Consider the following 17,028-nt stretch of genomic DNA (forward strand, 5'->3'; position numbering starts at 1 on the left):
CATGAAACTTGGTGAAATTGATGAGGGGACTAGTCCCAAAGAGTGTGCCAAATTTCACAACTTCTGACCATGTGGTTCTAGGGGCTGCCATAGACTCCCATGGCAGATGTATAATAATAATTATAAGAAAAGGTAGAAACACTTGAGGTGGCTGCGCCGCTTCGCGGTTTGCCCACCAAATAAGTAAGAAACAGAATAGAACAAAGAAATTACTGCTCTGGCATTTTATTAACTAGCTTCTCAAATAGGCTGAGGAAACGTTCTGTTTTGGCTTCAGTCTCCTCGTGCCTCTTCTGCTCATTTGCGGATTCCTGTTTGAGAAATTCCAGTATATGATTGGTCTTCGTGCGTTTCTTCCTGGGAGACAGTGTTGTGGGATCAGGAGCTGTGGGAGTGGTTGGAGGACCAGGACTGGAAGCAGAATCTTCTCTTGGTTCAATGATGTTCTGTACATAGAAAATGAATAACCAGATTGGTTCAGTACCATACACAGTAACATCCTGTGCACACTGCAAGCATGCCACAGCAGTAAACCAGGGCCTGAAGGTCCATTCAGACTGAATGTTTTGGAGATCTACAGACATGACATGTACTTCAGGCCTTAGATATGTTGGTGCCATTGAAGTTTTGCACCGGTTAAATGTAAGTGATCAATTTTAGTGTATTTTCCTTACTTACCATCAGTAATGTTGTGGCATCACTGCCTTCATTAAAAGATGCCACTAATACAGGGGGCTCTATGCATGGTCTGGCACCGAGAACTCATGCATATCCTCGTAGAAAGGCCAGTTGGCAGCTGTTTTCTCCCCGCTTTCGGTCCCTGGACCAGTTTTTGGAGTTTTCAGATCCTGCAATAGCAAACATATATGTGCGTGCACACACACACAAGTGAAAAGCTGATATATAGATTACGCATTCATTTGAAAAGGCTGATGGCGATAACATGCAGCATATATCTCACCAAATAATTACCTTATATTTCTTTTTTAATTTTTCCCATTTCTTTCCAACCTGCTGTACATTGACCTTTCCCTCCAGGCCAAGCTGTTTGATCAGTGTCCTGTCTCAGACAACAAACAATGATGTAGATTAGGCTCTGGTTACAGGAATTATCAGAGATAATCATGGTTCATTGGAAAACAACAACCGGGTCACTCACTCATATAGCTGCTTGGATGCATATTTCTTTTTAGTAAATTGCTCATTTTCTGTCCTGAACCTAATGAGTGCCCTGGTCTGGTCGGGAGTCCCTAACATTGTAACATTAGACACCTGTCTGTTAGCTCGCAACCAAACTACTAACGTTAGTATCTTTCAACCGTTACATTTAAATGATTTTAATTACACACCATTGTAATGGTAACATTTTGTCTAGCTCATATCCAGCTCCACTGTAGGCTACGTTTGCCAAAAACTCAAGGCAAACAGTGTTCCTATGCGAATTTGAACACACGTCAGGTTTTGGCAAACATATTTACTGTACCCACCTGTCATAATAAAATTGCGTTTTTTTCATTTGTGAAATAGCGATTTTTTTCTAACAATCGTATTCTACTCAACTTTAAGGAATATTATTTAGCATAATGATCAGCTATTTTTTTATTTATTAAACTGGCTTTTTTTCAGTTATTTGCGAAGATATACTTACATTTGTAAACTTCTTTTTCTGCACTGGCAGCCATCTTTCTTCAAAATGTTTGGAGTCAGTCGGTTACCAAGGTGTTTGCAAGGCATCCTGGGAAATGTAATCTTTCCCATCAGCCGTAGTCTGCCTCTGATCGCACTCCGTTTGAAGGGGTTATTTGAAGGGTTGAACAACACTTCCCCTTCGGTCTAAAATAATTGGGACACCCTACCCTACCCCTTCACGCGAACGCGTAAACGAAGGGTGAAGTGCTAGGGTGAAGTGGTAATATTGGGACGGAGCCAGACAAGTGGGTTCCCCTTCGTTCTTTTGGTGAGCAGTTTCACAAGCCCTTCTTACCCGGCGTCATGGAGCTGAGCAGCTAAATACTTATTAGCACTAGCGTTGCTACTGTATCCCTGCCTGTTTGCGCTGTTGCGCTGTTATACTCAGCAAGTATCGTGTCGTGGTGTCGGAGGACGGATTAAAAAGCGCATCATACATCATCAAGTCATCAAGTCATTTAGCTAAGACTTGCAGTACGTAATGTTACATTAATAATTTATTTAAACTCAAACTTAGGTGGTGCGTCGCTGTATATCAGTTGTAAAAATGTCTGTTAAAAAACGGACCCATCTGCAACCGACGCAAGCACAGCCCACAATTTCCCCAGAAATTGTACCAGGGACGATTGTAGGATCAGACCTTTAGGGGTGCTCAGACCCCAATGAGAATGTGACATGAATACAGTGCCTTGCAAAAGTGCTGAACCCCTTTGCTAATATAAATCCCTAATTTCACTGGATAACAATTCATACATTTATGTATTATTATGCAAAATATTGAATGAATGAAAAAACTAAGGATGTCCCTTTCTTCATGAACTACCAGGATCAAATGATAATAAACAATATATATATATATTTTTTTTTTAATTATTTTTAGGGGTGCTTGGCAACCCCTAAAACGGGTCTAAAATTGCCACTGAATTGTACCCTCTCTAGTGACATTAATAATTGCATTGCAGGTTAATATAAGGTGTGCCCCTAAATTTTATGCTTGTGCTCCTAATATTTTCAGTCAGGGGCTACTGTGCTCCTAGTAAAAAAATTAGTCTGGAACCCTGTCTGGGTTCCTTGTTTGCGCCTTTAGACTATTTATTCCCCCCACCTTAATCTGTCTCTACCTTAGTTTTAAAGTTTACGTTTGAAAGAAGGATTGATTTTAGAGTCATTAAAAAGGACTTCTACATTTTGGTTACTCTTTATTTCCTACCTCAGTTGCACATAGCTACAGACACACAGGTCATCCTTATGTGCACTAGTTACACAAACACAGGCACTCAGGTCATCCATGGAAAATATTCCAAAACTGCAGCGTATACAGCCCGAATAGACAGCACAGTGGGAATATGTAAAAAAATAATAAAAAATAAACATTCATTCATCATCTTCCTCCTCTTCATCGCTGATTACATACTTCTTGGCCTTCTTGGTGGCAGTTTCCTCATCATCCTCAATCTTCCTCTTTCCTGAGCTCTCCCCTTCCTGCAGAGAGGGAGAGAGAAAGACAGAGATTATCTTTAGTCTCCCTTGCATCTTTGCCTGTCACCATTTCCTGCCAGGTCATGGGGAAATTCTAATATGCGTTTCCTACTTTATGCAGATCAGGTCCCGATCACACAGACACATCACTATTACAATTTGAATAGTGGGGTGATTTCCGAGTTATACAGTTTGATTGTGTTTTCATGGCAACACTATTGTTGAATGCTTTATAAATGTGCCCCCTGGGGTCTGGAATTCACTGTTCCACCACATTTGAAGAGCAATGAGTATAACGGTACGTGTCCTGCCCACTAAAGCGGAGCGGGCGGCACGTGGCGTCGGCTTCCAATTCATTTTCAATGAAACCGGGCGTTGACGCTCGCGTAGGGCATTGTGGGAAGGCAAGCAGAGCAGAGCGTTAAAAGTTGGATTTTCTCAACTTTATGTAAATGAAGACCGTTAAACGGTAGCGTTGGCCAATCGGATTGGTTTCTTGTTTCTTGTAACGTAGCAACCGTTGGTCATGATAAACATTTCTAAGTTTTACAATTTCAAGATGGAGAAACTTTTCGTATGTGTCTGCACACCCAGTTCTGTTCAGAACAAAGTTACTAATGTGACGAGCCTGAATTTAAAGATTACATTAAACTAATAATGCAGGGTTGCCGATGTTGTCAGTGTCCCTAGTGTGTTTTTATACTTTTAAATTCAGTCTCGTCACATTACGTGACTGTTGTGTGCCACTGCTAGCTCGCTAGCCCAGCCTACAAACGACTGGTTGAGTGACCGGGGCATAACATGTATTCTACTGTAATCTTGCACTAGTAAAAATGCGGTATTTTTACACAAATGTGTAAAAGTGGTATTTTGATCGATATTGTGAGTACATGAACCCAAGTCTGCATGCATGGCCATGACTACAACAGTGACCTTAAGAGAACTACAACTCTGTAGTAACTTGTCTAACACGCCCCCGAGCGTGGGGTACTGTGGGAAGGCAAGCGGTGCAGAGCGTTAAAAAAACGCTGTAGTGGACATGTAGTGTAACTCTCCCTGGCCAAGCAGTGAGCCTGTATACAACACAGTACAACTCCTGTTCTGAATAGTCCCGGCTATCCCTGCCTCAGTGTCCCCCTGCTGTTGTAGTGTGGTAGTGTTGCACTCTGCTCATCTTACCTCGTCACTGTCCAGCTTCTTGGCCTTCAGAAGCCTTTGGGCCTTGTCATCATCTGAGCCTTCATCACTGTCAGACGAATAAATCCTTGCTCGCTCCTCTGTAGGGTGAGTATTGAGATGTAAAAAAAATATATATACAATACCTATAATGTTCATGATTCATACCTGCCTACAAACCAATTTGATAAATAGAGTGCATGATTTTGTCTGCACATCAAATGTAATCCAAATTAATTATTATTTTCATATGCATGCACACCCCTGATTAAATATAAAATATTTTTTGCAGGCACTGATTTCTAGAAAGACTGAATTCAGGCAATTCAAGTGTGAAGACTGATTTAAATTCTGAAGACTGATTTCAGGCAGTTACGTTGAGCAATAAGCATCACCAAACTCATGGCGCCTTAAGTATCTTCTTCCAAGGTAGCAAAGCAAGAAAACAACAGGCAATGCACCCCATCATGGAATGCTATGCTCACCAATAATTGTATTTCTTTAAGTAAAATGTAAACTGCAATTTGAGACGCAGGGTAATTTTGGTTAATATTTTTCATTTTTTTTTGGGGGGGGGGGGGGGGGAATATCTTAACTGTAAACTAGTTTGTGCTGGTTTACTTCAGACCCTTGATTACTTTTAGACACAGTGAAATATTTATTTGCCTAATCATGGAAGAGTGACGATACCAAGAGTTGGGTGATGCTATTGGGCCAAAGATCTGACAGTCATCTAATAACTATTTTTTCAAGAATCTACTTTACATGTACTAAGTGGTGTCATCAATATGCAATGATTTGTTAATAGGGATACAGATGAATATGAGATATTTAAATGTATTCAATTTTGAATTCAGGTTGTAAGATTGAAAAAGATGATTTTGCAAGATGTAGACTTAGGCTTTAACTTATTAGATTTGCATTGAACAAACAATAACCACAGTGCATCATTCTACTGGGGTTTACAGCAGTTTGTGACTGGGTGTATCCTCACCCCTAAGCCCCCCCCCTCCCTTATATTTGCTCTTGATGGCTGCTAGGCTGATGGCCTCCTCTCCCTCCTCGTCATCATCATAGCGATCAGGCTCTAAGTATCCAGCACTCAGCCCCCTCTGATGCTGTTTCTCCCTCATCCTTCTCTGCTGGGACTCCCTGCGAATAGACGCACGTAGGCGTTCTTCCTCCTTCTGCATGGAACAAGAGGAGATAAATTACATCTGTAGTAAAACTGTCAAATCAAAATATGATCATTGCTCACAGGAAAAAGTTGGGTAAATGATGACAGGTGTGCTAAATGTTAACATTGTAAACTTGTTTTGCAAACTGGAAATTAAGGACCAGTGTATGTTGAAACTGCTTCACACATTTTAACATGGCAGACAGATGTCAAACAGGATCACGTGCAAACATGAAAGCTACAATAATATGCCAGTCGGTTCTGAGTTGGTTTAAGAAGAACTGGTTTGATTTTCCACGGAATGTAGAGCCACTAAAGTGGCAAAGTAATACATCACTGTACAAGTCAACATTTTCACAGCAACGCGATTGCAAAGCACAACATAAACAATGGCAGACGTTGCATTACCGTATTTTTCGGAAATAAAGCCTCAGTTTATACCCCTATTTAAAAATTTTCTTGTGGTTGTCAGGCTTATATTTCGATGCGGCTTATAGCACAGTAGAAACACTTTTTTTGCTAGCTATTATGCTAGCTAACTTATCCCGGAAGCTAACTAAAGCTAGCTAGCTACCGTTTCGGAAAAATAACTTATGCTTTGGGGACCGTCGGAAATATTTAGAACTCACTTGTCTAAAGGTAAATATTCGTTTATTCCCAGGCAATAGAAAACATACATTACGCACTTTTGTTTTCGAAATGTGTTACACAACGGCAGGGCTCTCAAGTTTTGAAGACAGGCAAGAGTGACATTTCCCCCCCCTCCCCCCCCAGGGGATCAAAATTAATTAATTAATTGGTTTTTACCTGACATCTTTGAAAGGCAGCAATGATTAATGCATCCATGGCCAGGATATAATTATAAAATATGACATTATTTTAAAAGTGACCTATAACATCGACTATGCACAACACTTAAATGTATTTAGTGCTAATAAAATTATTACGCCTATTTGGAAAGAGATGTTTAAATTGTGACAAATTGTCAGTCATCGTGTGATAACGAAAATATGACTAGGCCAATTTTACGTAACAGACGTGGTATTGCAAGCTCCGTCAGAGGTATCGGGCCTATGTTCGTCCCGCACTGGGTACGAACCTGCCACCTCTGACATCCCAAGTGCCACCACTACCAAGTACGCCAAAGAAAAGCTAGTAATCCGTCGACGCGGGTGGCCTGTTACATACCTGAGGAGTGAATTTCACCGATACAGACCAGCTAGGCTACATCTATGAACTACTTGTTCTGAGCAGGTGTTGTCAGTGAACAGGCTGTAAAACTGTTGGTTAAGTTACAGACACTCATGAAAAACTGATGCTAATTATCTGGGAAAGATTTTCTAACAGCAGTTAAGTTGTCATTATTTGTGTCAAACAAGTTGTGAATTTGTTGTAACATTAAAACAGGAGATAATGAGCCTACTCTGTGCTCAAAGTTTTTTTTGATTGGCTGATAAGTGGCAGGCTCGAATAAGAGCCAGAGAAATTCTGGTTGGGTGCTGCGGCATATTGAATATATTATATTTTTTTCTGCGTGAGAAATACAATGTGTGGCGGGAGGACGTGACAAAAGACCGAAATGAGTGACTGTCACGCTCAATGCGTGACACTTGAGAGCCCTGCAACGGCATGCTGTAAGATCGCCTTTACTCACGCATTGCTTGTTATCATTGTTCCCGTATCAAGTGCGGCATATATTCCAATGTGTTGTACTTGTACTGTACTGTAATGTTATACTCAGAGATTTACAAACACAAAGCACCCATTCTGGTTGGGTGCAGTTTATAGAAAATGCGGCTTATTTTCCGAAAAATACAGTACATTCCAAGTTACAATCGAGAATATCAGTATAATACCTAATATAGCCTATTTGGATTGTTATTAACATTGAACATCAATGTTTTCCCTAGCACAACTAACCACCTAGCATCGACTACGCTGCAACCCAACCAGAATGGGTGCTTTGTGTTTGTAGTATTTCGAAAATTATAAATAAAATAAATGTTATACATATGTTAACTGTAATTCTTATTCATATTACAAACTGAGGAAACGGCTACCTGAAAAAGTTTTGCTATTGTTTTAGACTCCTGCTTTTTAGGCATCAATTATTTTAATTTCAGAGCAGCTGCTTAGAGGAGCCCATGGCTGCCAGATGTTGGGACAAGGTTGGAGGAGTATTTATAAAGCTTCAGTTTACCCTTCCTTTAAACCTAGGGGAATAGTTTTGGTCGTTTGGACAATATTAAAAACCCTACAGGTGTCCATATTCTTGCCGTCACTTATCGTCCCTGAGCAGTAGAAATACATTTTTGTATGATTATCAAGATGAAAAAACAATAGCTAGCCAGTCTTATCACCACCTTTTCGTATGTTTATTATAAAACAGACAATGCAAGCAAGCTACTGAACTAGTTAGCTAGCTGAATGTAGCTTCAAACTTTGTTAACACTCACACTAGGGATGGGCGATATATAAAAAAATTGATATCTTGATATTGTCAAAATGTTTACGATATTCGATACATGTCTCGATATGTTTGCATTTGCATTTAAATCATTTAAAAAACTAGATTTTCTTTTACCCCATTAGAAAACCATTTAGATAGAACAGCTATTGTTACAAAGTACAAAATGTGTAGTGCAAATTTAAGCAGTTGCCATAACATGGTACTTGCAACTTGACTAAACGGACCTCACATGTAACAATTCATGCAGAGGTCCTTATGTGACAGGACAAAAAGAGAGCAAAATAGAGTGCCTGTGCGAGTGCAATTTTCAGTTTGTGTTTGGGTGTGTCTGTGTGTGAACACAGATGAGCCAGACAGTGATCTTATAACACAAGCAACACAAGGACTTGTGTATATCTATTTTTAAAATGTATATTCGATATTCACAATATTTTCAAATGTTACATTGGAGTCAAAATGATTGCGATATTATCGCTAATATTCGATATATCGCCCAGCCCTAAATCACACAGCATCCAAGCGCTGCATGTCTGAATGCACCATTAGGATTCAATGGGATTGACATAAACGCAACCGTCTTAACAATATGGCTCTCATAAGATGTGTATATTAAATATATCTTGTTGAACTAAATGAATGTTTGGTCAGTCCTGTTCAGTTACATCCTCCCATGTGCCACCTGGTGGTTGTGTAGACTGGGTATCCAATGTAAATCTGTGCTTTAGATTTTGACATGGTTGCAAGTGGAAGTACAATTGTCAGGATCTGTAGAACTGACAAAAGTGGTATGTGTGTGTATGTGACCTTGATCATCTCATTGCGTTGGGACTCCGGGTCACGTCCGGCCATGGGCAGGATCCTGATTTTCTGAGTTTTGGAGCAACGGTCAGCCAGAGACAGAGTCATTTTTCTGTGGGTGGCACTGTCTGTGGAGTGGGGCCTAGAAAAAACACACAAATTAAATTGTCCCTGGATATAAAAAAAAAAGTTTACTTGAAAAACATTGAACATGAAACTGATGCTAGACCCTCCTTGAAAACAGACACATCTACACAGCCAGCCAACCAGGTCCCTTTCAGTTTATCAGGGAATTACTACTTTTGGTACATTTCTGATTGTACTGGAATTTGTTATTGTAATTGTTTTTTGGTAATGGCTTCTGTATTTGTCCAGGTCTCGCTGCTGCTGGCTGGGAGTCAAACTCCATTTAATTTACCTCATACAGCTTAGTTTGAACTCAAGTGGGCCAGACTAATAAAACCCTTGCATAATGACCTATAAATAACAACAGCTTCAAAATGTCCCTCATTTTGTGTAAAGAAGTACAAATACATTCAGAAAACAGATGAACAGCAAGAGATGTCTTGAAGACACGTTTTTTTCCTCTGTTTTTCCACATTCAGCTTGCTTGCTAGCTGGCTACTTGACTATCCATTCGTGGAATAAAAATACATGTTTTGTTGATAATCTGTGTTACCATATGCACGTAACAGTGGTGCTATGGTGCACAATTATAATAAGCACAGGGTTTGCAAGCACACAAATAAGAAATTCCACGCAGGTGTTTTGGCTCCACAGCAGTTACCACAGAAGAGGCTTACCACTTAAGCCTAACTTTCAGCTAGAAAAACCCCTGGACTTCTTTGTTACAAGGTCGTCATATACTTTTAAGTCGCTCATTTCCTTACTACAAGAGGGTCGGTCCTTAATCATGTTACCATATTTGTTTTTGAGTAAGGTTTAAGGCTGGGTGTCACCCTGCCCCCACCCTCTCATATGCTAAAATCTGGAGTTGCTGGACGGAGTCTCTATTTGTGTCTCATTGTGTAATTTACTGTAGCATTGGTAGTCATATTTTGATAAGTAATGGTCAAGATGTGGTCTGATTGGTTGTTCTTGGGTATAAAGGGAATTGTGAAGCATTGTTCTGGGGATTCTTAATCTCCTGAGGGCTTGTCAGCTCTGGCTTGTCCTTCTCCTTCCTCATCTCTTGCTTTCTCTCTGGTTTACAATAATCAAGGTAGAGTAGGTAAGAGTTAACCTTCATTTTGTAACATATTTGCCTTGTAATTGATTTCATTAATTTGCAATGTTATTAAATGTATATTTCATTTTAACCTTATGTTGAGCACTCTTGCTCTGATTTAACCCATAGAGTCAAATAACTGCAATTTCCATCCATCCTTCCTTTAAACCATAGGGGAATAGTTTTGGTTGTTTGGCATATATTAATCCCCCTACAAAGGCTTTGGTTGGTGTCCGATTCTTGAAATGAGGCAAAAGCCCCCCAAAAACGGCACAGTAGCGTGAAGCTGAATGTGATTGTTTCCAGCACAACATAATAAACTAGTGTTGAGTGAGGATGTTTTGTTATCCCACATACCGCGGTATGGAACATTTAAGAGGTAGATTCTGAAATACCGCAAGTATTAAAATAAATACAATTGCCTAGCTCTAGCTGGGACAATATGTGACATGCTCTGGTGAAAAAGGGCCGTAGTTGGCCAAGGTAATTTCGCATATTTTTTACAGATTATGAAACTGCAGATTGTAAGATTTCAAATGTTGTGTCATACATTGAAATCTGAAAATAGTTGAAGAAGACGTATCTGAATGTTGGTAAACCTGGAATGCTCTAGCAGAGAAATCCCCTGTGCAAGATTTTAAACCTTGCTTATAGATGGGGCACAATGCCCGCAATTATGTCAGTGACACACACATATATCGGGAATTATAGATAGTGAAGTGCCCGTGATGCAGGTGGTGATGACAGTTCTTCTGTGGCTTTGGTACCTATATTTCTCAGATCACAATTGAAATTCTCTGTCATTGAAGTACTTTCATTCTCTGTCAAGTACTTCATCTATTCTAGTCACATCATAAAAGCAATTTCTCATTATTTTCAACAAATTGCCAATGCTCTAGTACATTCATGCAAAGGATAATGTCGCCTTTATTTGTCTGCTGTTTCCTACGTTATCAATTGTTTATGTTATGTTGGCTAGGGCACCCAAAAACGTATTTGTGAATTGCCAATGGAAAGGTTGTCCAGCAAGTGATGATGCCTAAAACAATGACAATTCAATCCCTATTGTCTTTCTAGGCTGAACTGTACTCAAGAGCCATTAATCCACACAGCAACAATTGTGGATAATAATTCCAGCTACACCTACTGAAATGAACCATCCACTTTAAATATAGTAATTTTCTTAGTTAGCTAGCCGGTATGTCGTCAGTAAAATAGTCTTGGATTTTCTGTATCGCACTGACATAAATAATATTATTCATGTCTTATGCCTGTTTTCAGCTCACTATATCGATAGCTCTCGCAAGCCAAACGATAACTTGGTGTAGCTCAGTCAACTCAAGATGAAGAGTCCAGAGCAAGCCAAACTGACGGCAATTGTTTTCTCCATTATTTTATATCGAAATGCTTATCCAAACAACAACTGCACTCCGTTGGATTATAAAAAAGACTCTTGCAAAATATGAACTTTGGAGTGCCCGGTTCTTGAGTTGATAGTGGGAAACTAAATCAATTCTAATTTGTATACACACACACAAAGATTCCTGGCAGTACTAGATAGATTATAGGCTGATCGACTTCCATGGGAACTGCGCTAGAAAGATAGCCTACTGAATGGAGTTGGGAAATAGGGACGGAGTTTGCTTCTGTTACGACATATTGTTCACTGTATATTATCTGTCCTTCTAGTTGGTGTAGATAGGCGGCCAACTTTTGCAACTGCAAATTTTGTTGGCACATATACAGTCAGGGCTCCAGACTAACTTTTTTTACTAGGAGCACAGTAGCCCCTGACTGAAAATTTTAGGATCACAAGCAGAAAATTTAGGGGCACACTTTATATTAACCTGCAATGCAATTATTAATGTCACTAGAGAGGGTACAATTCAGTGGCAATTTTAGACCCTTTTTAGGGGTCGCTAAGCACCCCTAAATTTCATCTCAGCACCCCTAATAATAATGTAAAAAAAAAATATATATTGTTTATTATCATTTGATGCTGGTAGTTCATGAAGAAAGGTTTTCATTCATTCAATATTTTGCATAATAATACATAAATGTATGAATTGTTATCCAGTGAAATTAGGGATTTATATTAGCAAAGTGGTTTAGCACTTTTGCAAGGCACTGTATTCATGTCACATTCTCACCGTTTTTTTACAGACATTTTTACAACTGATATACAGCGACGCACCACATAAGTTTGAGTTTAAATACATTATTTAATGTGACATTACGTACTGTAAGTTTTAGCTAAATGACTTAAATGTATGATGCACTTTTCGATCAGTCCTCCGACACCACGACACGATACTTGCTGAGTATAACAGTGCAACAGCGCAAACACAGGCAGGGATACAGTAGCAACGCTAGTGCAAAAAAGTATTTAGCTGCTCAGCTCCATGACGCTGGGTAAGAAGGGCTTGTGAAACTGCTCACCAAAAGAATGAAGGGGAAACCACTTGTCTGGCAGATTAAGACTAGCTACGATACTAATGCGGAGGACTCGCTGATATCGCTGTCATACTAGAACGTCGTATCTATGCGTCGCTGCTAACGTGTGCTGACGTTGTGCACACCCAATAAATTCCAAATTTGTAGGTCGCACATGCGCGAGTGCTTGTACAAAATGCTCGCACTGTCTCAAAAACTGGTCGCAAAATGCGACCATTTGGTCCCAGTCTGGAGCCCTGCATACAGTGCATCCGGAAAGTATTCACAGTAATTCACTTTTTCCACATGTTGTTCAGTTACAGCCGTAATCCAAAATGGATTGAATATATTTTTTCCAGCAAAATTCTATACACAATATCCCATGATGATAACGTGAAAAAAATTGTTATTACAATTGTAATATATTAAAAATAATAAGAAAAAAAATATGTACTTAATATTTGACAGCCTTTGCCATGATAGTCAAAATTGAGCTCAGGTGCATCCTGTTTCCACTGATCGTTCTTGAGATGTTTCTACCTGTGGTAAATTCAGTTGATTGGACATTATTTGGAAAGGCACACACCTGTCTATATAAGGGCCCACAGTTGACAGCGTACAAACCAAGGAATTGTCTGTCGACCTCCGAGACAGGATTGTATTTAGTAGGGCTGTCCCCGCTCAGTCGACTAGTCAATTGTTTGGTCGATATGCTCTTGGTCAGCTAAGATTTGTTTTAGTCGAGCAGCCGTATGGCAGTGTGAGATCTGATTCCCGCTTGTGTCACCATTGCTAAATTAAAGAAATGTTCTACAGAAATTGTAGATTATATTATTTAAGACAAATAAAGCAACTAAAAAAATATATAATAATAAAAATGTGTTTCGTTAATCTGCATTTGTTTTGTTTTTTTGCACAAGCACAATTGTAGCTGTTTGCCTAACTACAATCTCTACCATAATGTGTCTACAGTTGGTGTTATTAATCCTTTAGGCAAATAATGTGGTATGGAAGTATTTAATCAAAGTACCTGGTGACTCAAAACATATTGAATGCACACTCTGCCAACAACGGTTTATATTCCACATTCGACGTTGAATTTGATGTAGGCCTACCATTTGAAAACCGTAAGTTGGCCTACTTCGCTAATGCATGTTAACACGCGTTGGGTTGAAAAATGGTTAGATGAAAAACATTGTGACATTTATAGATTTTTCTTCTTTTCTTTCAAATTTAGATTAATCGATTCACAGAAGTGTTCAGTTGAGCAAAGAAACTCTTAGTCGGGGACAGCCCTAGTATTTAGGCACAGATCTGGGGAAGGGTACAGAAAAATGTGTGCCGCATTGAAGGTCCCAATGAGCACAGTGGTCTCCATCATCCGTAAATGGAAGAAATTTGGAACCACCTTGACTCTTCCTAGAGTTGGCTGCCCGGCCAAACTAAGGGATTGGGAGAGAAGGGCTTTAGTCAGAGAGGTGACCAAGAACCAGATGGTCACTCTGACAGAGCTCCAGCGTTGCTCTGTGAAGAGAGGAGAACCTTCCAAAAGGACAACCATCTCTGCAGCACTCCACCAATCAGGCCTGTATGATAGAGTGGCCAGAGGGATGCCATACAAGTAAAAGGCATATGACAGCCTGCCTGGAGTTTGACAAAAGGCACCTGAAGGACTCACCGCACCGCTCATTAACTGGCCAATACCATCCCTACAGTGAAGCATGGTGGTGGCAACATCATGCTGTGGGGATGTTTTTCAGCAGCAGGAAGTAGAAGACAGGATTGAGGGAAAGATGAATGCGGCAATGTATAGAGACATCCTTTATGAAAATGTGCTCTGGACCTCAGACTGGGGAGAAGGTCAATCTTCCAACAGGACACTGACCCTAAGCACACAGCCAAGACAACAAAGGAGTGGCTTTGGGAGAACTCTGTGAATCTCCCAGGGGGGAGGGGCCCAGCCAGAGCCCAAACATCTCTGGAGAGGTCTGAACATTTTTTTAACTTGCAAAAAATTGCAATTAAAGCTTCTATATGTTCACGTTGCCCCATCTAGATTTTAAGTAAACCTGTTACTGTATATTGTTATTGTTATAGTTTCCGTTACTAGTTGGTGACAACGGGGGACGGGGCATTGTCACCCTTATTCTATAAATATAACTTATTTTAAAGTTCTTTCCCCTGGAACAGATTTCATGTTCCAACCGAGGGGGGCTGGCGCTATCAAATACCCTTTTTTTTGCTCTGCTAAATTGCTGCACTAGTCCACACTTGACCGGTGGGGATTTCATTCTAATATGACTGTAACTGTTAGCTGCTCCTGGCATTCTCTAATCCCTGCTCTCATTTCTCTGTCCCCCCTCCACACATCCCCTGCGGTGTGGGGGGTTTGAGCTGTCAGCACCTGCTTGGTCGTCGGTTGGCCAACGCTGGACCTGGTCGCCAACTGGAAACCAGTCTCCATGACGGGCAACAGCGAGTTTCCCAGTCCCTTCCTACCAAGTTGAACAATGGCTTTTGATGTTTCAAAACCCATTGACACTTTCCTGCTGTATGACTATGTTAAGCCTGTGTTCTGCTCCTCTCTTTCACCAACCGTCTCTGGAGGAGGGGATCCCTCACTGAATTGCTCCTCCCAAGGTTTCTTCCATTTTTTCTCCTGCAGTGAGTTTTTCTGGGAGCTTTTCCTTGTCTTCCTTGAGTGTTTAGGTTGGTTGAGGGGCAGTTCTATGGGCGTATGTGAAGCCCTCTGTGACATGCTTGCGTGTAAAAACGGCTATAAAAATACATTTTGATTTGATTTGAAAAAGGCTTTGCACCGACGCTCCCCATTCAACAACGAATACTGTGAATACTTAAGTAAATGTTATGTTATATTTTCGTTCATAATTTTTGCAAATCTATATAAAATATGAAACAAACTTTTTTCACTCTGTCATTATGGGGTATTGTGTGTAAAATGTATGAATAATGAATTGAATCCATTTTGGTATAAGGCTGTGAATACTTTTCGGAAGCAATGTAGGCTAATGCGCTCATGCGTAACCTGAGATCCACACTGGGACCTGGAGTCCAAATATTACAGTAATAAAGAAAATCAGAGAATTTCCTAACAAGTTTCACTTGCCTCATATTTTCAAGAGGCCTACTTGGACCGTGCCATCACAATAAATTATGAACAATAAATGTTTTGCCAGGATAACTGGATCCATCAGACCATTGAATGTTTATGTTCCTGTGTGTTTATACTTTTGACTCGGGACAACAACGTGATCATTGTCAGCCGAACATGATATATTGATAAATTCTGGCTACGCATTTATAGACCAGCTGCAGTCTAACCCACAACGTGTGTGACATCCTTTATAATAAATTCAATTTTGATGAATGATTGAAGGGTTAGACAACAATAGGTTGGGTACCGAAACCCGGTTCCACTATGGAACCGGAAGGAATCAGACTGGATTAGAATGCAAATCCACTTAATGTGTCGACTGAAATATTTTCCCTCTGTCGCTCCGAAACGGACGTAAAAATATCACACTTTCTGTGTAGTCTACCGTTAGTTAACTACCGTAAATGTAGGCTACCTTTAAAATGACATATTTTCCCTCTGGGCTCACCAAAACGGACGTAAAAGCATATTAACCATTCACTGCACGTGATCGCTAGAAAAACATATTACACTTGCTCTGCTAGTCTATCGTTAGCTAGCTAGCTTTTAGTGCATTTAAAAAGCCTAAAGCGAACCGGTCGAAAGTGTGGCTGTATTTCACAGCCAAGGATTCCAACATCGCAAAATGCAACAAATGTTTCATCTGAGAACGTTTTCTCCTGTGCAGGACATGCCATAAGTCAGGAGAGGTGTCATATATTTCCAGAGAAGGCAAATATGGTAATTTTTCCGCAAAAGAACTGTTAAAGTTTGAAGCTGGTTTAGTTAGCATACCAACTCAACATTTATTTTGTTGTTACTTGTTAATAGTGTAACTGTTATTTATTGTTAAATTATTGTAGTTGTGTGTTAGGTGACTTAGGTTTACTTATTATATATTTAAGTATTTTAAAACGTTAATATATGGTTACATATATTTACGTAATACCGTAAATAATTTTCACACAAAAAGGTGGGGAGTCTGTTGGCTGAGCGGTGAGGGAATCGGGCTAGTAATCCGAAGGTTGCCAGTTCGATTCCCGGTCATGCCAACTGACGTTGTGTCCTTGGGTAGGGTGAAGTGACGGTGAAGTACTTGCCTCTGGGGAATGTCCCTGTACTTACTGTAAGTCGCTCTGGATAAGAGCGTCTGCTAAATGACTAAATGTAAATGTAAAAAAGAAAAACTATAAAAGAGACTTTCTTTGATGTCATTTTTCAGTTTTTCAAGAACTTCAGTTTTTCAAGGTTCAGGAATCGGAATTGTTTAAAAAGTACCGGTTCGCCATCAGAATCGTAAAAATCCAAACAATACCCAATCCTAGACAACAATCGTTCTAATTAAATAGTCACCGACTATCAACACGAAAATTTATGACAGATTGACGAAGGCCACTTCAGTTGCCCACCTTGCCTTGGCAGCG

The 17,028-nt window shown here is 40.0% G+C and overlaps 1 protein-coding gene and 1 long non-coding RNA gene across 3 annotated transcripts in view; both read right to left on the reverse strand.

Moving 5' to 3' along the window:
• Positions 1–222: 222 nt before the first annotated feature.
• On the reverse strand, positions 223–1,698 carry LOC136955813 (uncharacterized). 2 transcript variants are annotated; one of them, XR_010878178.1, is made up of 4 exons: positions 1,649–1,698; positions 973–1,060; positions 679–848; positions 223–446 (listed from the first exon to the last, which is right to left on the reverse strand). It is a non-coding gene; the product is annotated as an uncharacterized lncRNA (long non-coding RNA). The 2 variants fall into 2 exon arrangements; XR_010878179.1 differs by lacking the exon at positions 1,649–1,698 and adding an exon at positions 1,160–1,263.
• A 1,179-nt stretch (positions 1,699–2,877) lies between these two features.
• The window catches only part of leo1 (LEO1 homolog, Paf1/RNA polymerase II complex component), a 28,111-nt gene continuing 13,960 nt past the window's right edge, over positions 2,878–17,028 (reverse strand). The window contains exons 11-14 of the mRNA XM_067249491.1: positions 8,796–8,931; positions 5,339–5,531; positions 4,348–4,445; positions 2,878–3,171 (exon numbers count right to left, since the gene is read on the reverse strand). Of these exons, the coding sequence (XP_067105592.1) occupies positions 3,064–3,171; positions 4,348–4,445; positions 5,339–5,531; positions 8,796–8,931 (535 nt within the window). The 3' untranslated portion in view covers positions 2,878–3,063. The remainder of the gene's footprint in view (positions 3,172–4,347; positions 4,446–5,338; positions 5,532–8,795; positions 8,932–17,028) is intronic.

The sequence above is a fragment of the Osmerus mordax genome, chromosome 13 (genome assembly GCF_038355195.1).
Source record: "Osmerus mordax isolate fOsmMor3 chromosome 13, fOsmMor3.pri, whole genome shotgun sequence".
Taxonomy (NCBI): domain Eukaryota; kingdom Metazoa; phylum Chordata; class Actinopteri; order Osmeriformes; family Osmeridae; genus Osmerus; species Osmerus mordax.